Consider the following 25,742-nt stretch of genomic DNA (forward strand, 5'->3'; position numbering starts at 1 on the left):
TTTCGTTCAGCAACTCATTTGTTCCCAAACTCCTCCTTAGCGTGAAGCTAATCTGCGCTGATTGGACCGATGACCCAGTCTGTTGTGATTGGTCAACTGCGTTCAGCTGGAGACAGAGAGAAACACCCACCATAGCTATGAAGTAGCAGAGAGTATTTGAAAGGCCAATGCAGGAATACAACCAATGTAGTTAAACACCAGCATATTACTCAACTTCTTAAACCTAACCCCAAGTTAAAACAACAACGCACATCCAATATTAATCCATGCAGTGGCAAAAGTTGTACTATTTTGAAAACTGACTACGCTGTGCGTGAGGAACAGCTGATGGTGGCCTTAGCAAAGACTAATGGCAGAGGATGGTGAGTTCAGAAACGCATTTAAATCAGTAAAGGAAGAAGTACACGACACGTTTTAACGTGGTTTTGGATGCAATATGTAAATATCCCCATCAAGATTTAGTCTGAGATACATTACAAGCACTGATATATAATAGGTGAGTACAAGTTACAAAACACAATTAAATACATATTTTGCAAACTACAGAAAACGAGGCAACAACTTTAATTACACTCACATGGTGTCATCTTCGCATGAAGATCAATCCCGTGATCCCTCGTGCTCCATTAGTGTCTAAAGGGAAAGGCGCGTTCACATTTTACCGGATCTGGCACTTCATATTTGGTGATGTACCATAGCGACGTCCACACGTTCAGGCAAAAGATCCAAACCCAACACGATTCATTTATTTGACTCTGAGTCAAATATTTCTTAAAGAATCAATTGTTTTAAACACGCTGCACTTTCAGATTTAATCCTTAGCTGGATGTTTTCATTCACTTAGTGCTGTGTTACACACTGCATGGAAGCACGTTTTCAAAAACCCATAATAGGTGCTCTTTACAATGTAATTTGTTTAATTTTCACCATCAGGCTTCTTAATTTTGTGAAGAGAATTACACAAACCCTTATCAATCTCAAAAGTTTAAAGGTAGCGCATGTCATAGTAACATAATAAATGCTCAGTTTTATTAAAGTCTTCAGTTCGTAACAAATAAGATGACAGTTTGTATTATAGAGATCTTAAACTATTTCCTAATAATTTATCTCAAACTGAAGAAGATAACATGAAGGCACCTAATCACAACAAAAAAAAATTTGAATGATTTATTTGTAGTTGTATGTTATAAAGACCACATTGAACATCACACACATTGCCTGATCTTCTTGACTTCCCATCCTAGTCGATACAACATAAAAGGTTAAACCTGTGACCCTGATGCCCCCCTTTAACCTTTCAACAGCATTTTAACACCCTACTCCAACATTTAATACATTCCCAATTCAGACATATTTTAAACAAACATTAAAAACAACCATTAATACACTGAAATAGTCAAATTTTAGGATATATCCCCAGTAACATTGCTTGTAACAAAAACTTTTTTCATAATAAATATGTGAAGAAAAAACTCCCGTTTTAAATAAATGTTCTAGAGAGTGAATGAAATAGTGAGAATCAAATAACCTTTTCCCATTTTAAAGCCAAATTTTAGTTTTATTTGAAATCTTATGCATTAAAATATATTTTTAAAACACTTTACAGCCTATGAATGAATCAAGTAGGCATAAGTTTTATGATACCACAAAAAATAAAACATCCCATACTAAACCCCCTAAATAGTACACAAACCTTTTTTTTGTAGTATGGCCACAGAGATTTACATTTTATCTGTTAATAAACACTTCCCTTTAGATGTTTTGTAAAGCTAGAACTGCAAGGCTGCATTTCACCAACTCACACACTCCAAAACACACACTCCTGCTGATATATAAAGCTGTGAATGTGTGAGCGCATGCATGTCTGTGAGTCAACAAAGTAAATCTTCTGTCAATGCGTGGACGCTGTAGAGGTACTGGAAACATTTGGAAAGTACCAAAAATTACAAGCCAAGCCCTGCAGCGTTTATTCACATATTACTGTACATGCTGTTCGCAACAGATGATGTAAAATATATTGAGGGTTAGTGTTGTAACTGATGAAGACAACAAGAAAACAAGGCAATGATCAAATGTGAAATGAGGCAACGTTTCTCAATGTGGTTGAGTTTCCCAATAACTGTCTCTGAAACCTATAGCCACACTGGAGGGGATTTTTTTTATCTGTGTGCTTCAATGGGAGAGGGTCAACCAGTAGGAAGAGGAGATGGAGGAGGAAGGAGATTTAGCTGATGGACTTGAGCTTGGACCAGGGGTTGGTGCCACGCACTTCCAAAGGAGGGTCATTGTAGAAAATGTGGTTGCAAAGATCTTCCAGCGGAGGCTCGGGGTCTGTGGTGGCAAACTGAGCTGCGTCCTCGATCTCTTTCCTTACCTCCACATCAATCTCCTGCAAAAGGTGTCAGCGTTTAGTGAAACTGTACAATCCTTCATTAAAAAGGATCCTTACTTTTCCCATTTTAGTAGAATGGAGTAATCCCTCTTTTATAGTAATACAGCATGCAGTAATTCTATGACTGCCTTTGAAAATTTCTAATTGAGTGAAACACTTTTATTGTCAGCTTTTTATTCTTTTGGGCCATTCACACAGAACACATCTTTGCATCAAAAAACTTGCAATGGCTTTAAAGGAAGTGTAGTGTAGCGCACTAAAAAAAGTGTAGGGTAGAGAAGTAGTGTAAAGCACAAGGGTTTTTGGACTCTAAAAACTTCTCTACTTGCTTGCGATGCTTGCCCCTCTGAGTTATTTTGATTGGTCTACTGCTTTGAAACTGGCCTTAGCCCCTTTCACACATACAGGCTTCTCCGGAAAATTACCAGCAGTTTTCCGGAAAGCTCTGTATGTTTGAACAGGCCCTTTTTGAAAATACTGGTAAATTCGTTCCCACACACATATTATGTACAACTCAACATGCGAAAGTGTTCCTCCATATGTTTTCATCGAAGTTGTTCACAATACTTATCCATCCACATAATTTGTAATGTAGTCAAATGTGTAAACATTTAGCTGCGGTTCGCGCTTCTGCCTTTGCATGTCTCTGGGAAAAAGCAGCTGCATGAATGCTAAAGCTTTAAATAAAAGTGAAATCATCAACAAAAGCCCGGCCCCCTTATATGTTTACAAATACAAACAGCAGTTTAGAGGCTATTTCTGGTTAATGATGTCAGAATTTACCGGTATTTTGGAATGGATGTGTGAATGGTCTTTTCCTGAAAAATTCCATAATGTCCTTGTCTGTGTGAACAGCGCTTTTTTGAATTTACTGGTAAACTCGTTCTGGAAATTTTTCTGGATATTTACCGGTATCACTGTGTGAAAGGGGCTGTTGATGAGTGGAGCTACTTGTAGTTCTTTCAACTTGAAAAGGCATTTTAAAAACATGTCGATCATTTATGGTGCTGCAAAAGACAGAAGTCTAACAGTCATGCACATCCATCAGGCGCATGTTTACATATGAAAACAAATGAAAAGTAGCACATCAGAATGGAAAAATGCATTCTGTGTGAAAATGTGTGATTGAGTCCTGCATCAAATGTTTTATTTGACTGAAAATCTAGGAATTTTAATATAGTTAACTGGCCAACTTTGACAATTAAAAAGTCACATTTTAGTAATGCCGCATATTGGGCACATCATGGTGCTCAAAATTTAAAACATGATTACTGATTGCATCGGCATTTTTGCATTCACACATAAGCACAGATCTAGAGAAATATCAGCTAATACTCATGGTTTATATTACTTCATTTAGTTTTGTAATTTATAATTTATTATTATATAACATTATAGGTATTACATCATAAATCACGCTAAAATGTACTGCTAGTAAAACGTAAAAGTTAAAACAGTGAAGTTACAAAAATTTATTCCAAACTGAATGCAATTTTCAGGCCTTTCAAAGAAAACAAAAAGACTTTGTATTGTGGCTTATTGTTGTGACTTGATTTTTTATCATGGTCAAGATCCAAATTATTTATTTATTGAATTTCATCATTGAGAAGGTTTGACGGCAGATTTGCTTGTAGAAATTAGCTTTACTGTATTTTCAGTTGAGCAGAACCTCTCAATAGAGACTGCTAAAATACAACTTACACGGTTGGCCATGTTTTTAGATCACCAGCATTGTTTGTGCAGCATAACTTGTGGTAGCAAAGTAAGAATAAAACACTGGGCAGAAAACGTGTTTATGAAGGAGGCTTTGATAGAAGTATTACTATAAACTCTTGTGAGCTGCATGTTTTTTTTCTATTGTTTATATTGTGTTTGAGGAAAATATAGAGAATTCTTAGAAAGAATCATTTTAGATCTAAATTATTTTAGATATCTGTGGCGAGTGAGGTGGAGCCGATAGGGCGTACGAGGTGGGGGGCGTGAGTGAGATAATCAGAGACACCTGAACGCATCACCTGCCTCAAGTCTCACAGAGGAACCCTGTAAGCTAAAAGAAGGAGAGACACCAGTGCTAAACGAGAGAGGACCAGGCCTGGACGTTTTATGTTTTGCCTTTGGTTTCAGTTTGATGGCAGTCTCGATAAGGAGGATGTTGAGTTTGTTTTATTTTATCATTATTAAATCATTTAAAAGTTCGTCAGTTCTCCGCCTCCTCCTTCCCGATGGCCAGGTGATCATCTAACTTCATTACAATATCATTTTAGATATTACATAGTTTAAGCAACATTTTAGTCTCATCTATTATTTCAATATTGCTCACTGATAGTCACAGTTTTTGTTTAATGATGTCTGTTTTGTATCTTTGTCTCGTCTTCAAAAAATCATCCAATAGTTTTTGTCAGTTTTCTTGAATAAAATGAACACCAGTGCAGCTGTGACCATCTAAATGGCTGTCTCTTGTATTTTATCAAGGAAGCTTGTGCAGTCTGACCTTCAGTTCCTCCACACTGGCCATGTTGTTGCTCAGCATGCGATCCTTCAGCATCGAGATAGGGTCGCTCTTGCTGCGCACCTCCTGGATCTCCTCACGTGTGCGGTAACTAAAGAGACGGTGGATGAGAAGAAAAAAAATTCCATATGAGCATGAACAGGAAACAAATCATCGGTTACGTCAAATACGATCTGGAGCAGTTTTACTGATGTGTCCAAATCTGAAAAAAAAAAAAAAAATATATATATATATATATATATATATATATATATATATATATATATATATATATATATATATATATATATATATATATATATATATATATATACTACAGGCACACACATTCACACTCCTGTATTTTTTATGAAATAAATGTAGCCTCGTGAGCATAAAAGGTTTCTTTCAAAGACTCCTAAAAACCTAACTTCAAACCATATCTTTACCCAGTTGAAGTGTTTTAGAAATAAAAACAAATGCATTTTAATTACTTAACCATCATGGCACATATGTGGTTGAATCTGCTGATTAAACATAATCCTGAAAATGTTGACTGCATAAAGCAACACCAGTGAGCTTTGGTTGAGATTTCAGAAGACATTACCTGATTCCTGGGTCACTCATACTGTGTCCATGATAACGATAGGTCTGCAGCTCCATCAGAATAGGACCCTGGAATTATCCATATAATTATTGAGATTCAAAAAGAGATGTCAGAACAATAAACTTTCTATTATAGAGAAGATGTGCAATATTAGAAACAAGAGAGTTATTATAGAGGCATTCTAATAAGCTTCATCACACAGTCAATGCTTCCAGACTATCAAGACATGTTTTTGTTTGTTTCCTGCAGCGAGCGATCACATCATTAAAACCATATTATTGTACACAATAAATCTCAAACACGGTTTATATAAATAATATAATTTATTATATTATTATAATTTATTAATTTATTAAACCCCGCGGTTTATATGAATAATATTCTACGTATCTATATCACTAACCTTTCCTGATCTGCAGTGTTCAGCAGCAAATTTGGTGGCCTCCCTCACACAAAGAATATCCATGCCATCAACCTACAAAACCAGACAGCAGGTAAGAAACCATTCTGCCTATTTTCAGTGCTCTATTTACAAAAGAAAGAAAATTAGCGAATGTCTTTCCAGCATCATACCCTCAATCCAGGTATAAAATCGCCTCTCTTGTAGTAGTCTGTACTAGCGGCCGCTCTCTCCACAGAAGTACCCATGCCGTATTTGTTATTCTCACAAATGAAGATGCACGGCAGCTTCCACAGAGATGCCATATTATATGTCTCAAAGATCTGACCCTGCAGAAACAGAATGTACAAATCACAACCAGAGAAATATTAAAGTGCCCCTATTATGGCTTTTTGAAAATGACCTTTTTATGCATGTGTAATCTAATATAAATCTAAAAACGCACTCTGTTATAAAAAAAAGAAAGAAAGAGTCGACTCAGAGTTGTTAATATGAATCACCAAAACATTGCCTGCTCACTTGATGCATGTGCAGACCCGAGAAAACACCCAATGGAGAAGTTTGAAAAAATTAATCACTGAACAAATCACATAGGAGTCGTAGGGATAATTAGGTATAAATAAATGCATATTATAAGACAATAACTGCTGTCAAACGATTATACACATTTAAAACTATAAAAGCTTTGTATTTACATAAAATATTAATGTTTACAGTGTACATTTTTGTATAAATGCACAGGCATACTGTACATAAAACACAAAAATATACAAAAGAAACTTATAGTATGTACATTTTTATTTGTATGTAAATATAATTGGTATTATATACAGTTGAGGTCAGAATTATAAGCCCCCTTTGGATTTGTTTTTCTTTTTTAAATATTTCCCAAATAATGTTTAACAGAGCAAGGACATTTTATTGATAATATATATTATATATTGATAATATTTTTTCTTCTGGAGAAAGTCTTATTTGTTTTATTTCGGCTAGAATAAAAGCAGTTTTTAATTAGAAAAAAAACATTTTAGGGTCAAAATTATTAGCCCCTTTAAGCTATATATATTTTTTTTCAATAAACCATCATTATACAATAACTTGCCTAATTACCTTAACCTGCCTAGTTAATCTAATTAACCTAGTTAAGCCTTTAAATGTCACTTTAAGCTGTATAGAAGTGTCTTGAAAAATATCTAGTCAAATATTATTTACTGTCATCATGGCAAAGATAAAATAAATCAGTTATTAGAGATGAGTTATTAAAACTATTATGTTTAGAAATGTGTTGAAAAATCTTCTCCAGTAAATAGAAATTGGGGAAAAAATTTAAACGGGGGCTAATCATTCAGGGGGGCTATTAATTCTGACCTCAACTGTATACATATTAATATAAACAAATATTTTATGCAATATATCCATGCATGTATTTATATACACATAAATATACACAGTACACACAAATATATTTAGTAAATATTAATTTATATTTTGGGATGTGATTAATCATTTGACAGCACTAAAGACAATGAAAATGTTAGATCAACCTTTTGTTGTGGAGTTTTTTTTTTATGAGGGGGTGGGGGGTCTTTTATAATCCAAAATAGGGGCACTTCAAGACTGCACTGAACACAGATCTGTGTTAAAGAGTTTTGTAAAAAGTAGCTATATCAGTCATTAGGATGACTTACCTGGTTAGCAGCACCATCCCCATAGAGACAGACACACAGCTCATTCTTGCCCTGGTATTTGCAGGCCAGCGCTACACCTGCCCCAAGAGGCACCTGTGGAATAGATGAAAAGATGAATAAATTAACAAGGTGTATCAGCTTTATTCTTAAACAGGACTCAAATATATTCACGTAAAATACCTGAGCCCCCACAATTCCATTTCCTCCATAGAAATGCTTAGTGTACATGTGCATTGATCCTCCCTTTCCTTTGGCAATACCTCCTCTACGACCTGATTGAGAAACAGATACACAGAAATGTTATATTAACAAACATATTAATAAATAGAAAGACAATTACTAAAGAAAAAAGAGAGAAATAGATCATAAAAAGTATAATAAACACACAAAAAAAGAATCCTTATGGAGAATAATGACTGGCTTTTGAGAACTATTCAACTATATCAGTTTTGCTGTTCTCACCAGTCAGCTCAGCCATGATCTCCCGAACGGTGCCTCCTCTGGTGAGTGTGTACCCGTGGGCACGGTAGGCTGTGATGAGATGATCTGATAGATTAATACCTGCCTCAATACCCACGGCACACGCTTCCTGTTAGAGGACACAATGCACTTAGAAATGTTTCCACTAGATTATTTGTGGATTTGTTTCATGCGTGGCAAATAAATACATACAACAATCATCACATCAATATAGACAACTTCATAATTCCCATTAGATTGTCCACCGATTATACATGGCTGCACTCCAGATATTTGAATAAAGTTAAACTAATTGTAAAGATGACGCCATTTTGTTTGCAATGTGTTTGTCACCTGTCCATCATAAAGGTGACAGAAGCCCCTGATGATCTTCTGCTTGTAGAGTTGATCAGCTTTGAGCTCCATGCGCCTCATGGTCTGCATTGTTCGGTAGTATTGAAGGCCTTCTTCTCTGGTTAGCACTGCCTGCACTGCTGGGCCCTCCTCCAGCTTGTGCACGTCACATTTCTACAAGAAGAAGCACAGTAAATTAAAAATGTAATATTAATAAAAACAGTGATGCATTGAAGTATAAAAATCATTTTGTATTTAAATGTACTGAAAACTTAAAATATTACTCCAGTAAAAGTACTCCTTTGTATTAAACTTGAGTAAAAAGTGCTTAATTTTCTTGGTTGCACCCAAGTAGTAGCTCAGTATGACCATAATTATAAACTAATATAAATTGTCTTGTATTTTGTAGACTTTTAATTTGTATTGATGCATGTAATAATGCAATTTTATTACAAAAGCTTGTCAAACACTCATGGGTACTACTGATAATTATTCATAATTCGAGTCAAATCAAAAAAAAAAAAAAAACTTTATAATAATAAAAATTATGAAAAACAAATGTTGACAAATATCAACATAAATTTAAATAATACAAAGTAAAATGTATTAAAATAAATAATACTAAGGCAAAATGTGTTAAGAAAAGCCCTTGAACCATACACTTTTTATAGTCATTTTTATTTCTAAAATGTTCTTGTATGGTAACAGAGTAAAAATACTTTGCTACTGTCCACTGTTTATTTGACAGCTTTACTTATTTGTTTTTTTACTTCAAATAGCTTTATGGTCACTTTTGATCAATTCAATAAATCCTTTCTGGATTCAATGAATCCTTTTGTTCATAAGAACTGACTTCATACTTTAAAGAGCAATAGTGTAAATGCAATAAAATCTAAATTACATAATACTGCTTATCTGATAGAACTTACCTTAATATCAAAGGTGGCCTGAGGGGTAAAGTCTGCATATGTCCTGGCAGATACCACCACCCTTGCACCCTAGGAAGAATACATAAAACATTTTAAAAAGAAAGTTAGCTATATTAAAATGGATTTAAAAAAAAAAACATTTTGATCAGAGAGAAGATGGTAACCAAAAAAAAGGTTGTATGGAAACACACACAAATATGTCTGACATAAACCCTACAGCATTCTACCTGAATCAGGAAGCAAGCCCTAGAAAATAAAACCTATCTCTAATCATCTAACCTGCATTGCAAGTGTAATTGTACTCAACAACCATATCAAAAACTCTGCAGTCTAATTCCAATAAATCAACCCCCAGACCTAAATGTGACCCATAAATCTGACACAGCACATGGTGTCACCGACACTCACTGTGTGCACATTTCTTAATATTGAAAGAGGAATCCATCCACAATTAGATGCAGGACCAACATGCTAGTGACACCAACCAAAGCATTGTGAGTTGGAAGAAACCTCTGAATTTGTAAGTGCTCTTGGTAAAGTTAAAGGACCATGCAATTTTCCATAAAGGAAGGTTAAAAGGACATTAAGCTGGGTATATATGAGAGAGAGAGATATTTTAACAAAGGGGCTGCCAGTACTCACAGCAAGCTGTGGCTCTGGTAAGGGAGTCCCTTCAGCCTGGCTGTGCGTGATCTCTGGGAAGGATTTATCAAGTCCCAGAAGGCTCCCGGATGGTGAGGGACTAAGGGACACAATGGGGTCTGTGCTGGTAATGTTGGAACTGCTGATAGCTACTGCAGGGATTAACTGAATTGGGCTGGGGACTAGGTTAATAGGTGACTTATGATGTGTAAATTGGCCAGGGGATGCAGGAACACCTATAGTGTTATTTTTTTCTATTGTTGGAATAGTTTCTGTAACAGAAGGATCTGTGTTTAATTGTTCTGAGATGGATGAATCACTGGTCACCACTGGATCTATGCAAGCTATTTTCGGAACTACCGCCTCTGAAGAAACAGCATCTGTCAGGGGTCTGTCAGGTGGTCCTGAGTGTCCTGAAGACTGGCCACTGGTGGTGTGCATTAAAGATTTGTATTCTACAGCAGCGTTGTGAGGAGTTTGTGTTAATGGAGGGGAAACTGATGGGCTTTGGCACTGTGTCGAGTAAGGAGGGGGGTCAGGATCATGGTCGTGTGGAGCGGTCAAATTTGCATATTCGCTCTGGACCGCCAGAAGCTGCAGAACGGCCTGGAGAGTGGAGGACTGCAAAAAGAAGGGCACGGGTCACTTCAGAGGGTTAGACTCAGCCAGCCATAAAATGGAGTGTTTACAGATAACGGATCAGGACGATATCTTTAGGTGTCTACAGACCACAAAAAGAGACATTTTACTGCACTAAACCAATACAATTCTAATCTATGCTAACCTACACTAAGCTACTCACAGGCAATGAACAAGAGTTGATGGCTACCTACACTAAAATAAATGTACAAGAGCTTTCACTGAGGCCGTACCTTTTGAAATAGTAGGGCTAGATTAATCGATATCAACATTCAGAACCTATAATTGATCTAATTTTTCCAGGTTAATTTTTTACAGTTACTTTCCATAACGTGAGTGGAGAAACGTGACCCGACTCTTTTAAGGCTGATTTATACTTCTGCATCAAGTGCATGCGTATAGTCTGGCAAAGCCTTCAAATACCTCGTCGAATACCCCTCGCCGTACCCCTCAAAAAACCTAACACCACATTGCAATGACGCATAGTGCAAGCTCTGTGCTTGATCGGCTTGGTAGTGTTGTTGATGAGTGTGGGCAGGGCGAGAGCAGCAAGCCCATTAGAGTGAGTGTTTACAAGTGACGAGTTATTTTATTTAGAAGAGAGACTGCTTATTTTCTACTTTTAATATGAAAAACATTGGAAATCATTTATTTTGTTTCCAAAAGTGCAAGCAATTTATTTTCACATTTTTATAAGAAAAGTGACTGTTGGTTTTAGGCAATGGGTGTTTTCATTTCAGTTGATCAACGTTGATGTTCGATAAATAATCATAGATAGTAGATAGTTTCCTTCAATTATTTTAAAATCAAGTAATGCACCCTTCATTCAGAAATCTCTCAGTTGTAATATGTGAGCGCATTTACTGTACAAAACTTATCAGTAAACTATGAGGAAAAAAAAATAAATAAATAAAATAACCGTAATCAAGTTAAAATGTTCAATTAACCAAGAATTAGATTTTAGGCCAAATCGCCCAGCCCTAATTTATATGTACCTTTAAAATACCAATTTGGACCATTTTGGTACAAATGTGTACCATTTAAAAACAGCTCTCATGCCTTTATTCCTGAGACTGCATCGGGTCACATTTAAATTATCAAAATGGGCAATATCTAGCATACAGTGTGCCCAATAAACAATATAATGCTGATACCTACACAATAAGGATGCCTCCATATTTACACTATGTAAAAGTTCAGTCCAAAAAGCAGCTGAATTTTTCAGGCAGAAATCATTTTGAAGGACCATAATTGTTGACTGAAGCAGTGGTGTAGCACACTGGTGGCACAATTTTAGTTTTCAGTGTTGAATTTGTGGCATGGGTAAATAAAGCAGAACTAGTCCCTTCACACCAACAACACAGCAAACTAAAAAAAAACACACACAATAAGCAGTAAGTAAAAAGAATGTAAAGTGTGAGACGTCAGAGCCAAACAAGTGGTTTGCAAGAAAGAGAAGATGATAAAGGAAAAGATGACCCAAAAAAGCCATTTTTAATGAAATAATTACAAGCAAAAATAATTCAGATCATAACAACAAAAAAGCGCAGATGGCACAGATGCCACATTAATAAGTCCAGTTCTAAAACTACCAAGTCTTACCTCTGATACCAGTTCGGCTCCCTTAAAGGCAGCCCATGTAACAGTAAAAAGTAAATGATAAAGAGAGAGAGTGAGAGAGAATTAGTAGAGAAAGATGTTGATTGAGAGAGAAAGAGTACTATCAATGTTTATACTGCTATTTTATTCTGCTATGTGCAATGCTTTGGCAATAATACATCCCCAAGTATGTCATGCCAATAAAGAGAATTAAATAAAATTAAACTTAAGATACAGTTGATAAAAGTGTTTCGTCATCATGAAAAGAAAGGCTTGTTCTGCAAAATTCCTAATTGTATTATGTCAATATATCTTTTATTAGACTTCTGTGTGCAGTGAAAAGGAACTCTCTAATAGGAAAACTGGAATGCAGCAAATGTCAGGGTCAGATTAGAAAGAATGGAATAGACTTCCATTGTTTTGATGCTCAAATCCCCCCAACATCATTAGCCCATTTAATATATATTTAACTGAAAAGACTAAGTAAAACTAAATAACTGGAAAAAGACTAATGAGATTTAAACAGAACATCAGTCATCTGGACATCTGCCACTGCTCGTGATGAAATGCAGAGACTACTGAGGTCACCTTTTATTTACCATTTACTCTTCTTTTATAACAACTACTTTTAAAGCCATCTTTTTTTACGAACAGACTCAAATCTATATTGTTGTAAGGTTTTATTACAGGTCAGCTGAATGACAGCTTGATGGCAAACCAGTTTTAGACGTTAACGTTACCATCCCAGTGGATGTTCAGCTAGCTAGCCAAGCTAAATCTCTTTAGCAGAGAGTAACAAATCTAACTACATAAACATCTTTAAGGAAAATAAATGTTACACTGATTGGCGTTTAATAAACAGCACGAATACAAGAATTTATGATCAGTAGCTTTAACAGGGTGTCAGCCGGGCCTTGTTGTATCCCGCAAGGTCAACATGGCATGACTGCGCTTCGTTAGCCGTCAAAACAGACGTGATTTTGGATTTACTACATGAAGCGTTGGTGTTATGATTTACTTATGAAAATATACTTACGTTCCTGCTGGCGCCGCCCCTCAGAACGTTAGAAATGATGGTTAGCATCTTTCTCATGCTATTAACCCACAGCTAACCAGAAAAGTGATCTCCTGCGGTCCTCCACTCACAGAAACCAGGCCAGCGAACGAGGTTTACAGCCGCTGCAGATTCGCTGTGCGTTCCTCTGGAAATACTGCCTTCTGCTGGCCGGAGAACACACTACATCTGCGTCTCTCTTCTCTCCTGTTCCTGAGGCACATGAAGAAATGTCCTGATTCAAACTGAAAAGATCCACAAACAATGCCAATGTGTGTGTGCTTATTGAAGCATTTAATTTTATATATTTAATAAAAAGTTCAAGCATAATTGACAATTTATCATTGTTTACAAGATGTAGGTGTTTATTTCTTTTGTCGAGTATTAAAAGTATAGTAGTTCACCCCAAAAAAAGGAAAATTGTCTCATTCTTAATTCTCCCTCATGTGGTTTTAGCTTTTATGACTATGATTCTTTCTTCTGTTGAACACAAAATATCAAATATTCGATGTGTAGCCCTTTAAAGTTGTTTTTTTTTCATGAGAAACACCATATCATGTTATCCCACTAAATAGTCACTTTTTTCAAACATTAAGAGCTACAAAGACTCAATAGGACAATGTTCATGTTGCTTTTCAGTCAAATCATTTAGCACAATGTGTTGCTTACCCCTAAAATCTCTTCTCCACAACAATTTATTGTACAAAATACACATTTTTTAACAATTTCATGTACAAATAATGTTTTCTTTATAATATATATATATATATATATATATATATATATATATATATATATATATATATATATATATATATATATATATATATATATATATATATAATATATCTCGCAATGTTATCCACAATAATTATGTAAAGGTTTTGTACAGTCTCAGTTTGTGTATATGTGCAGTCAACCCTATAGTAATTAAATAAGTAAATAGTGAATAGTAATTATGGTATACGTGTAGGCAGATGGGTTAACTGTTGCGTAGCTCTTTAATTGTTTTTCTTATACTGTATTGTTATATGTATATTTCGGCACAGAGGTCCTGCAAGACACAACTTTTCATTCCACTACATGTCCACATACAGCAGAACGACAATCAAGTCGCCTTGACTTGAAAAGTCATTTATGTTTGAAACAAACACACACACAGACACACAAACAAGAGTAAAACATGAAACATACATAATAAATCAGCATATGGTAATGCAGCATAAAAGTGCATGAATGTATAAAAGTGATTGGCTAATTGACTAAAAATGGAATTAAATATAAATTAAGATTATTTAAATTAAAATGAGGAAGGCATGGGTGCTGAAATAAATAATTACATATTTAATTTTATTAAAATAATAATAAAAAGTATTCATATCTTAAAATAATAAAATCAAATTTTGTTTTAATATTTGCTGCATTTGTGTTGGGGTAATATTACAGAAATATTGTACCTGATACAAAAATATAGTCATCAGCTAAAACTAAACAAAAAATAATGTTTTTTTTTTAAAGCTCTTTTTTATTCAAAGAAACATACAAACAAAGTAGGCCTTAAACACATAAAACAAGCATGAAGTAATACAATTAAAACCATAGGCAGATACAAATATTGGGGAGGGGAGACAATGTATGGTAATGACAATTGTAGTTGACATTAAAAAAATAAAAAATAAGTAAAGAAATAAAAACAAATAAAAAAGAAATGAATAAAATAAATAATAAAAGGATATACAATAAAAACCATCAAAGGGTTGTGAAGAGGCTATATGGTACAAAATGCACGGAAAAAGTAGCTACTTCAGTAGCTTTATCATTTGACAAAGTTAAGTGTTGAAGCCATAATAGCAAGTTCATTAATAAAGTGTAAAACAGAAGGGCGGTGTCAAAACCTGCATTTATGAATGAAGAATTTTGCATAGCATAAAAGATTATTGACCGGTAATGCTGTGTACAATCCTCTTTAGTTACACCAATTTTTTCAGAAGCTCTTTATTAGATATATGAAATGTCACATGACGTCTTTATAATATAAAAATACAAGATGCAAAAAACGTTGTTTTTGTTTTAACAGCTCGTCCTATTGGCTCTCCATTCGTAAATATGTAAACGAACGTCATCTGTCATAAACTATATTTGATTTAAATCCTCCTGTCCTAGTCTGACTTTGCCCCGCTTCACTAAGGACGCGTTTGTTGTTTCTCGGAAGTGACGAAACCAAAGTACCGATGGCGGCTCACAGTTAGCTCCCGGATATGCACTAAAACGAATTTGATGGCGTCCGATTGGACTTTTTGCACACTTGGCCGATTGACTGAGGTCTTGAGATTAAACATAGAAACCGTCGAGCACAAGGGTCGTCAATCCGAGGAGGGATCGTTTGTTGCAGAGCTCGCCAGATCCACAGCTAGCAGCCTTGCCAATGAAATACAAGTCCAGCTAGCCTGTGAGCGCAGAGGTTTGTTTGTGTGCGTGGCTGCACACTTTTGACACCTTTGACATTTTAGCAGTTTTGTGACACTGGCTGGTCCAAGTGCAACAGAGCCTTTGCTTGTCTGTAGTTTGCCCAGCGGCGTTTGCTTTACTTTACAAGCAGAGAAGCGGCGGGAAGTGGTTAGCCGACCTGATTAGCTCTAGCCGCACACTTCAACTCTTCTGTTCATCTCCGCTGATGGTGAAACTGTTTTCTATGATTGCGCCGATCATCGACTGTCAGCATGTTGAAGACTCGGCAGTGTTTACTGGGGATTCGCACCTTCCTCGGAGTGACGTCTAGAATATGGAGTTTCTTTTTATACATCCTCAGGAAGCATCTACGAACGGTGAGCAGCACATCAACATCTGTCTGGGTGAACGCCAGATCATGTTTTCACTATATTCCTACCTGTCATCCATAAACAATGTAGTTTTACTTCATTTGAGAGTGCATGTCTTCACTTATAATTAAAATAACTGGGTTTGAATAATAACAAAATGACATTGATTTAGATGTATATGAGTGATAAATGTCATGCAGTACTTCCTAAAAGTAGCACGTTTTATTGTGTGTGTGTGTGTGTGGGCAATAGTTTATTGAGGAGCTGTTAGTCAATCAAGAATATATTTACAAAGCTGTCCATTATGCAAACTTTATGACCCTCAGTGCAAACAGGCCAGTGTAGCATCTGTGTTAAATAACTTGATATTATGAAAATATGAGTGTTTTAGATGGGTATATTTCTTTTTATGATAAGTTAGCAGTTTGCGATGTATCAGAAGAGTTTAGTGAAACTTTTGGCCTTTGTGACCTGTGTGTTTATGATGCTGTATGTCATTGTCCTCATTACATTGAACTCTGGACCCCTCCTATATGTTTGTGTCTCGATGTGTGACAGAAGCAAAACCATCACTTGTTTTGGTAGAGAAAAACAAGATGTATTCCTAGTTTCACAGTTTTCTTTTTTTATTCTTCGGGTACCCTTTTTTAAAATACAAGTATCAACCATATGTAAAGTGGCACGCAGTGTGAAACAAATGTGACACTGAGATTTCAGTATATCTGATATTGATTTATGAGTTAGAATGAAAACAACAAAAGTTTTATGATTGAGAGGAATCAAAAAGGATGGTAATGTGCATTTAGTCACAGGAATGGAGAAATACCTTTGTTTGGTGCTCAGTTATTTCCTATTTTAATAGAGGGAAACAATATATATTTTTAGTTTCAGTGTTGCTCGTTTTTCACAGAAATTGTGTTCATTTTATTCATGGAGCCACACTTATATCCCTATAACACTGGAAATAAACCATACTGCACCATTAAAAAGTTTGTTACACTTACCAATTTCTGTATAAACCATTATCATGCTCAAATCTTTTCAAAAGTACCCATACCACCTTCAGACATCAGGTGAAAATTGACATTTTGAACGCCATCTCATAAGTTTACATAAAGCATGACATTTTTAGCTTTCATTACCCTTTATTTTTATTTCTTCCGAGGCCTCTGGTTCAGTTGACATTAAATTACGCTACATTGTTTTTATTTGCGCCAAATGTTGTTGTGTGTATTGCTAAAAAACACTTACTTAAAATAAATACAATACTTATAAATACTTCTAATTTTCTGTTTTAAAACCGTCTAAAGTTTTGCACCATTTTAATTGGTGCATTTAACTAAAGGGCTTCTCTGAAAAATAACTCAACATGACCTTGGGTTGTTTTATATAACTACCTGAACCAGCAAAAGTGTTGTTTTGAGTGTTAAACTAAGCCTGATTAAACAGTTAGTTGTGGTTTTCTTGCTCCTAATTTGGCTGCCCTTCCTAATGTGAATTTCCAAATGTTTCAGTGCTAATCCAAAAGTTTCAGATTTTTATTTAAAGTTTTATCTCATTCACATAAAATGATTTGCAATGAAAACCTAAAAGCAGGTACAAAAAGTACACCAATTTTTCTACTTGTCCTAAACTTCTGTGACTTCTTTGAACAGCTGTTTTGGTGGTGTATTAATAGTCGTGACAGTATGGGGCCAACTGGGTGGGTGACTATATAGTTCTCTGCTACATGATGCCTCCATCAGAGCCTTGCACTAGGGCTCAAAGATGAAGAAATTGATCAAGAAAAGTCCTTGAATTATATAGGATCTTAATTTAATCCATGTGTATTTTGGAAGCAATGAAAATACAATCTTGTATCCGTCATTGACAGTATTTTTTCTGTGTTCTACAGATAATCCAGTACCAAACAGTGCGTTATGACATATTACCTCTGTCCCCCATTTCCAGAAACAGACTCAGTAAGTTCAGTCCCTTTTTCATGTGTTATTTTCAGTTCTGTCCACTAGGAGAACTTCTAACCACACAGCTGAAAGCAAAGTTGCAAGCTGATTTGAAGAGTCATCTGTGACACCGAATCTTTAGTAAACCAATCACTGTCAACAAAGTTTTGTTTATTTTGAAAGATTGTTCTACTTAAACTGATTTTGTGAAGCTCTATTTTAAATATTAAAAGCCATCTCTTGGAAAGATTTTGTGACCAAGTTCATCACACAAAAAGTGAATAGTTGATTTTGCTTTAAAGAGAAGTGAGTAAACCCGTGCAGCGAATTGACTTTGCTTGAAAAAAGTGAGTAAACCCATCACCTTAAAATTAAGTAAATGAACTGTATTTACAGAAATGAAGTCTACTTAACAGTTCTAAGTTGCAACACGTTTACTCATTTTTTTCAAGTAAAGTCAACTTGTTGTTTAAGGCAACACACACACATATAGGCAAGTAACTAATCACTTTTTATAGTGTACTAATAGTGTGTTACTATAATGAATCGAGCTAAGAATACATGTCAATACTAGAGAGACTGATCTGTGTTTAAACTGTATATTGTATTTCTGCATGTAGAATCGCCACTTCTCTGTGTTTGTGATGAATGTGTTGACTATTTGTTTTAGATGCGGTGAAGAGGAAGATCTTGGTGTTGGATCTGGATGAGACTTTGATTCATTCTCACCATGATGGTGTCCTTAGACCCACAGTGAGGCCGGGAACACCACCAGACTTTATCCTCAAGGTACAAACACTGTGCTCCATCAATAGAATGTAGAAATATATTTTTAATAACTGCTTGACAAATGCAGGTTTTATTTCACTGGGTATTTTACTGTCCTGTTCATCCATTAATAATAATAATAATAATAATAATAATTTTATTTATGATACGCTTTTTTTAAACTCAAAGTGCTACAAGATATTTAATAACAAATTTAAAAAAATGCAGAGAATTACAAGCTTACATTAAATCCCAGTAAAAAGCCAGAAGTCACACCACAATGCTAAAACAATAAAGAACAATTAAATTAAATGCTTTGCTAAAAAGATGTGTCTTGAGAGGTTTCTTAAAACAATCCAAAGAAATGGCATTCTAAATAATTATGGGTAATGCATTCCATAATTTAGGCGCACTGTAGAAATTAAGAAAAAGCCCTACCTTCCATGGTTTTTGTTCTACAGTGTGGCTGATACAAAATAAAGAACAAAGACAGCGAGTAGGAGTAGAAAAAGTCACCAGATCACAATTGTAATCTGGAGCTAACCCGTGTACTGCTTTGCAGGTTAAAATCAGAGTCTTAAAATCAATACTGAACAGTAAGTCAATGAAGCTGCTGAAGGACTGAAGTCCTGATGTGATGGTGTGAAAATTGTTATTTGTTATTATTTGAAAGTAATACTTTTATTTAGAAAGGGATTAAACCTAAAGTTGTTGTATGTGTTTTCTAATCAAATAAATAAATCTGTGAGTGTAAGTTAATTACACTTTAAAATACTACTGACCTCAGATATATGAATGGTGGTATAGATTTACAATGTAAAAATAAATAAGTAAATAAAATAAATCGCAGAGCCAACATGAATTTATATTAAAGCTAAGGCATTTTTAATGTGCATTTTATAAATATTATCACCTTTATTGGTATACTACAGTGGAGATTTTACAGACAGAAAAGTGTGGAGAGCAAATATAGGGGAAGGATCGGCAAAGGACCTCGAGCCGGGAATCGAACTTGGGTCGCCGTGTGCACCTCGATGCTATGTGTCGACTGACCACAAGGCTATTGACGCCAACTTTAATGTGCATTTTGTCAGTAAAGCTGGTTCTAGTAAACCTCCAGCATGTTTACCACACAGATTCGTAGTTCACTACACAAAAATCCGTTTTAAAATCTAAATTGAATTATTTTATCAATAATGACAGCGAGATGGTCGTTCTGTGATGATGACAGCTGTGTAGCTTCTCAATGATCTACGGCTGTGAGATGATTCTGTAGTCATGTGTAATTAGTCACACTAAATCAATTAAAGAGGTCAAATTTTCTGTTCATAATGCAATGCCATGTAAGAGCGCCCTGTGGCCTTTGGAGGAGATTTACTGCTGATCACCTTGTGGTTCCCTGACAAGATGTGCATGACAATTACAGCTCTGCTCAATAACATTAGCAATTTAAATTCAATTTAAACGCCCAGTTCCAATTAAACCTCATGGTCAATTCTGATTACTTTTTTTTAAACTTGTTTTTTTCTTTCTCTTGTTCAGGTGGTAATAGACAAACACCCAGTCAGGTTTTTTGTCCATAAAAGGCCACATGTTGATTTCTTTTTAGAAGTGGTAAGTGAACTCCTATTTTGGCAGATTACCGAACAAATTACATTTTCTAACATTCATTAATTGTTTCACTTGCGTTTACATTGTGCACAAATATTACTTTTGATTAAACTCCCCAATTTTCTAATGGGTACGTCAATGTTTTCTTTTGTTTTCAAATACCAGGTTAGTCAGTGGTATGAGTTGGTAGTATTTACAGCCAGTATGGAGATATATGGATCAGCCGTAGCAGATAAGCTGGATAACAACAGAGGCATCCTTAAAAGAAGATACTATAGACAGGTAAAAACCCACTGGCGTCACGTTTATACTTCAAAATTGTATTTTATAATCTTAAATCATGACATTTGTTAATCTATCCTCCCTATGAAATAGCTTTTTTATTTGTAATTGTTGTATTCGTGAACTCATCTCTTTTTCCCCGCCTTTTGCAGCACTGCACTTTGGATCTAGGAAGCTACATTAAAGATCTGTCTGTAGTACACAGTGATCTCTCCAGTATAGTTATTCTGGATAACTCGCCAGGAGCTTATCGAAGTCACCCAGGTACATCTTCTTTTTTTTTTTTTATAAACAGGCCACTTTAATTTTCTAAAGTTAATGATAAAGGTGTTAATTCTGTTTGTGTGCAATTTAAAAACTAAAAAATATCATTTGAACCCCCAGACAATGCAATACCTATAAAGTCTTGGTTCAGTGACCCAAGTGACACAGCACTTCTTAACCTGCTCCCGATGTTGGATGCATTGAGGTATGAGCAATATCTTAAATCTTGATCATAGTGACCTTTTAATCCTTATGTACTGTTGGAGATGTTTTCATCCATTATGGGATGAACTTTTTCTGTGTTTCAGCTAGCAGAATGATAATCTTATGTAGACACACATTCTGAGAAAATGCTGTGAATTTAAAAAGCTCAACAATAGACTTCTGGCCAAATTGACTGCCCTTTTGTTCTGTTTGACATGAAACATGCATTTAATTAAACTGCTGTAAAATAGCATCAGATAAATATTTTTTTTCAACAATCTGTTAATTAACCTCAGTCCTGATCAAAACTACTAAATTGTTTAGAAAATTACAGGATTTTAACTCTTTAATTGCCAAATTCATAAATGATGTCACTTATGTGTTTTTTTAAAAAACACAGACAAAATTTGTATTTTTAATATAAAAAGTAATTGTGGACTTTATTTTATTTTTTTATTTTTTTACCTTTCATCACAGTCGTGCAACATGTGAAACAGCACTGCCTTTTTGCATTGTTTTTGATTGATTTTCATTTTTTTTCTCCCTAATTTACAGTTGGTGACTGTTTTTTGCCCCATTGACTTCTATTATAATCACATTTTTTTATTACAAACCATGTCACCATATAATCATGCATTTTCGATTGTTTTGATTGGTTTTCCCTGTAGGAAGAGGTACAATTTTAATTTTACTGTTGATCAGTAGTTGGCACCATTAATATTTTAAAAGCCTGGCAAAAAAAAGCTTAGTTTCTAGATTGATGTGAAGTATAACAGTAGATTGAAGCGTGTGTATGTGTGTATATGTGTCTGTGAGTGTGTGGTGTATGTGTGTCTGTGAGAGTGCGAGAGTGACCTTTGCGCACTTACCTTGATGTGTCTAAGAAAATCAAAATATGCATGTCAGCTCTCAGAACTACATGAAGTGAATAAAAACAAAGACTGTGTATTTATGCATCATCAAATGTGGTTATAACGGAAGCCAATGGGGCAAAAACAGCCACCAACAGTAAATTAAGGAGAAAAAATGAAAATCTAACAATGCATCAAAGCCAATGTTGTTACTAATTGTTCACGTCCAAGACTGTGATGAAGATAAAAAAAAAAAACAGTCTACAATTACTTTTTATTTTAAAAATAAGTTATTTTGTGTGTTTTTTTCACCAAATCAGTGACATCATTTATGAATTTGGCATTTAAAGAATTAAAATCCTGTAATTTATAAAAACATTTAGTAGTTTTGATCAGGACTGAGGTTGATTTAACAGATTTATGAGAACATTTATCTGATGCGTTTTACAGCAATTTAATTCAGTTTTCATCCCTAACATAACAAAAGGGTAGTACATTTGAACAGTGTACAAGGGTTAATCATAACTAGGCCCTCATAAAATTATTGCCTATTATAATATCATTATTATTATTATATTAATTGAGTAATATACTATTATGCTATCACTATTTAATAGTTATGTTATCACTATAAATTATTAGCATTGGAAAATTTTTTTCTTAAAATAGTTTTCTTTCTGGACAATATATATATATATATATATATATATATATATATATATATATATATATATATATATATATATATATATATATAGCAAGCTCAGATTGGACTGATTTCAACTGATATTCATTATTATGGATACAAAGAGCTATATACTGACTGAATGTCATTCAGAGTTCAAAAAAGTTATTCATAATAAGTTAAAGTTATTAGCAAGTAATAAAGTTATAGTAACTAAAAAACTACTTATTTTAATCATAATGGAGTAATGCGCTCTCATGATGTAAACTGAATTAAATTTGAAATAACATGTTGTTTGGTGTACACTACCTGACAAAAGTCTTGTTGTCGATCCCAGTTGTAAGAGCAACAAATAATATCTTCTAGTTGATCATTTGGAAAAGTGGCAGAAGGTAGATTTTTCAGATGAATCATCTGTTGAACTGCATCTCAATCATCACAAATACTGCAGAAGACCTATCGGAACCCAAGGGACTCAAGATTCTCAAAGATATCAGTCAAGTTTGGTGAAGGAAAAAATCATGGTTTGGGGTTACATTCAGTTACGGGGTGTGCGAGAGTGGATGGCAACATCAACAGCCTGAGGTATCAAGACATTTGGTGCTGCCCATTACATTACAAACCACAGGAGAGGGCAAATTCTTCAGCAGGGTAGCGCTCCTTCTCATACTCAGTCAACCTCCACAGTCAAAGTTCCTGAAAGCAAAGAAGGTCAAGTGCTCCAGGATTGGCCAGCCCAGTCACCAGATATGTACATTATTGAGCATGTCTGGGGTAAGATGGAGGAGGGCATTGAAGATGAATCTAAAGATTCTTGATGAACTCTGGGAGTCCTGCAAGAACGCTTTCTTTGCCATTCCAGATGACTTTATTAATAAACTTATTTGAGTCATTGCAGAGATTATGGATGCAGTCCTTCAGCTCATGGATCATCTACACAATATTAATAATTCTTTTTCCACTGACTTTATATCTATACTTACATAATTTTTGTTAAGTGAACAGACTTTTGTCTAGAAAAGTCGACCTTACTGTTATAATTAAATAATTAAAAATCAAGGCATGATCATGATTAATTTTGGTAAAATAAGCGTAATCTAGAGGCCTTTGCCTTTTATATAAGCCACTTCTGATACCAAATGATCAATTAGAAGTAAAGTTATTATTTATTGTTCCTAAAACTTGGATAGGCTACAAGACTTTTGTCAGGTAGTGTCTATTGTAGTAATTTCATATTAATTGTATTTAAATTAAACTTAACTATTATTAAAAAAAGCATTTCAGAATGACAAAGTTTGAAGCGTGCAATAAATTACAATACGGACAGGTTTCGGGATTTTTATTTTGTTTGTTTGACACATTTTATGTTGCTGTTTCAGTAAACTACACTGCGCTTTCATTCTCATTTCTAGGTTTACCTCAGATGTTCGCTCCGTCCTCAGTCGAAATCTCCACCAGCACCGGCTCTGGTGATCCTATCTGTCAGGACCAGTTTCTCTTCCGGTCTTGATTTTACATGGCTCTGCCCGCTAGGTGTTAACCTCTCCTGCGCTGGAGTTTCAGCCTCTCGTCATCATGTGAGCTCCCATTAGTCATATGGACTCCTCTGAGAAGACATGAGAGGACAGAAAGGAGACTAAGTGAAGAAGACCATTACAAAGGAACTCAACGAATTGAGAGCATTTTTCTTGTATTTCTTTCCTTAAAAAACAGAATCTCTGCCTTACAGTTGTTGGATTCAACGTGTGCATGTTGAGTATTTCTGAATTGGGGGAAGGTGTCTGATTGCAACTTTACCTTCATTTATCGGGGTAAACGAAGAATCATTTAATGGTTTATAACTACCAGTCAGATTCACACAATCATTAGCACTTCCGCCGTGTCTTTTGTCTTTTTGGTTACATATGACCTTAGCACAATGGTCATTTCCACTCATTCTCTCGTAAAGCTTCTGTCCTTTCTCCTCTCTCCCTCCTCTTGTTTTTTTTTTTTATTTCTTCAGTCGGCCATCTCAGGTATCTGGCCTCTTCTCTGTGTTAAGAGCTGAGAGCTGTAATACGCGTTGTACTAATAGTATGCGTGTGGTAGAGATATACTGTAGGTCAGCAGGAGTGAAAACTACAGTCCATTATTACAGCTTATGTATTAATTTTCTGTGTATTTTTAAATGGGCTCATGTGGAGCCTGTGGTTAAATCTGAGAGGTTTTATCTTCTATTTCAAGGACAGATTTTTAGATGCTCTTCGATGTGGATACATCAGCCGCTGTGTGAGAAAGAGAGAGGAGCACTGAGCAACAAGGGACTCTGCTATACAGAAATAAAATGGGGCCTTTTGTCAACAACTGACAAGACAGTCTTTTGCACTTTATTGTGGGGTATGCGGTTATATTTTTAGATATTGGTTATATGCCTGTAGACTGAAGACAATACACAAGCACACCCTCAACAATTCACATCTTTGTACTTCACACAGAGATGTAAAAAGTATCGTTCTCAAAACTGTTTACTGGTTTTTTGCATTTCAGACCCTTAAATGCAAACGCTGCTGTTGTGTAATAGTGGGGGGGGGATGCAAGTCATTCACTTGTAGGTGAAAAGGTGAAGTATTCATTCATCAATGTTTTTTTTTTTAAATGTATCCAATTTTTAACATCTGCTTAAAACCTTGCACCTTTTCATCTTTGCAAGCAGCTGAAACTTACATTTAGATCTGCTTCCATTCAACCTAAATTTCCTTCTCAGTTAGCTGTTTCACCTCAGTGTTCAATAACAGTAAAAAGTATGGTCAATATTAGTGACTTTTAACCGTCACTGGTGAAGAATATTGCAGTTTATTATAAATAAATTAGCAATGCATAGATATATTATATTTGTTTAAACTAACGTAATGATTTCCACATAAACAAAATCAACTCCCATGATACTTTCTTAGAAGTCATTTTTCTTAAGAAGTCATTGTCACAATAGAGAACTTCCTGTTTATGCCGATTTTAAAATGAGAATGTTAGTGAAAAGGTCCTATGGAGTGTCTTTCTGCATATATATATATATATATATATATAT

General features: G+C 35.0%; 2 protein-coding genes across 5 annotated transcripts; one reads left to right on the forward strand and one right to left on the reverse strand.

The window, feature by feature from the left end:
- Positions 1-1,152: 1,152 nt before the first annotated feature.
- LOC130229088 (pyruvate dehydrogenase E1 component subunit alpha, mitochondrial-like) lies at positions 1,153-13,385 on the reverse strand. 4 transcript variants are annotated; one of them, XM_056457703.1, is made up of 13 exons: positions 13,234-13,385; positions 12,201-12,221; positions 9,960-10,580; positions 9,318-9,386; positions 8,389-8,562; positions 8,038-8,164; positions 7,756-7,847; positions 7,576-7,668; positions 6,061-6,216; positions 5,891-5,962; positions 5,488-5,555; positions 4,884-4,992; positions 1,153-2,389 (listed from the first exon to the last, which is right to left on the reverse strand). In XM_056457703.1, the coding sequence occupies exons 1-13, from the start codon at positions 13,288-13,290 to the stop codon at positions 2,225-2,227; spliced, it is 1,824 nt and encodes a 607-aa protein (XP_056313678.1). In that variant the 5' UTR covers positions 13,291-13,385; the 3' UTR covers positions 1,153-2,224. The 4 variants fall into 4 exon arrangements, with proteins under 4 accessions (XP_056313678.1, XP_056313679.1, XP_056313681.1 ...); XM_056457704.1 differs by lacking the exon at positions 12,201-12,221; XM_056457706.1 differs by lacking the exon at positions 9,960-10,580 and having other exon boundaries at positions 13,234-13,378.
- A 2,206-nt stretch (positions 13,386-15,591) lies between these two features.
- On the forward strand, positions 15,592-24,318 carry LOC130228467 (CTD nuclear envelope phosphatase 1A). Its single transcript, XM_056456897.1, has 8 exons — positions 15,592-16,076; positions 17,965-18,031; positions 18,684-18,802; positions 20,324-20,395; positions 20,558-20,674; positions 20,827-20,938; positions 21,059-21,143; positions 24,091-24,318. Exons 1-8 carry the CDS (start codon positions 15,972-15,974, stop codon positions 24,149-24,151), a joined length of 738 nt encoding a protein of 245 aa, XP_056312872.1. The 5' UTR covers positions 15,592-15,971; the 3' UTR covers positions 24,152-24,318.
- The last annotated feature ends 1,424 nt before the right edge of the window (positions 24,319-25,742 follow it).

This window comes from Danio aesculapii, chromosome 5, assembly GCF_903798145.1.
Source record: "Danio aesculapii chromosome 5, fDanAes4.1, whole genome shotgun sequence".
NCBI classification, from domain to species: domain Eukaryota; kingdom Metazoa; phylum Chordata; class Actinopteri; order Cypriniformes; family Danionidae; genus Danio; species Danio aesculapii.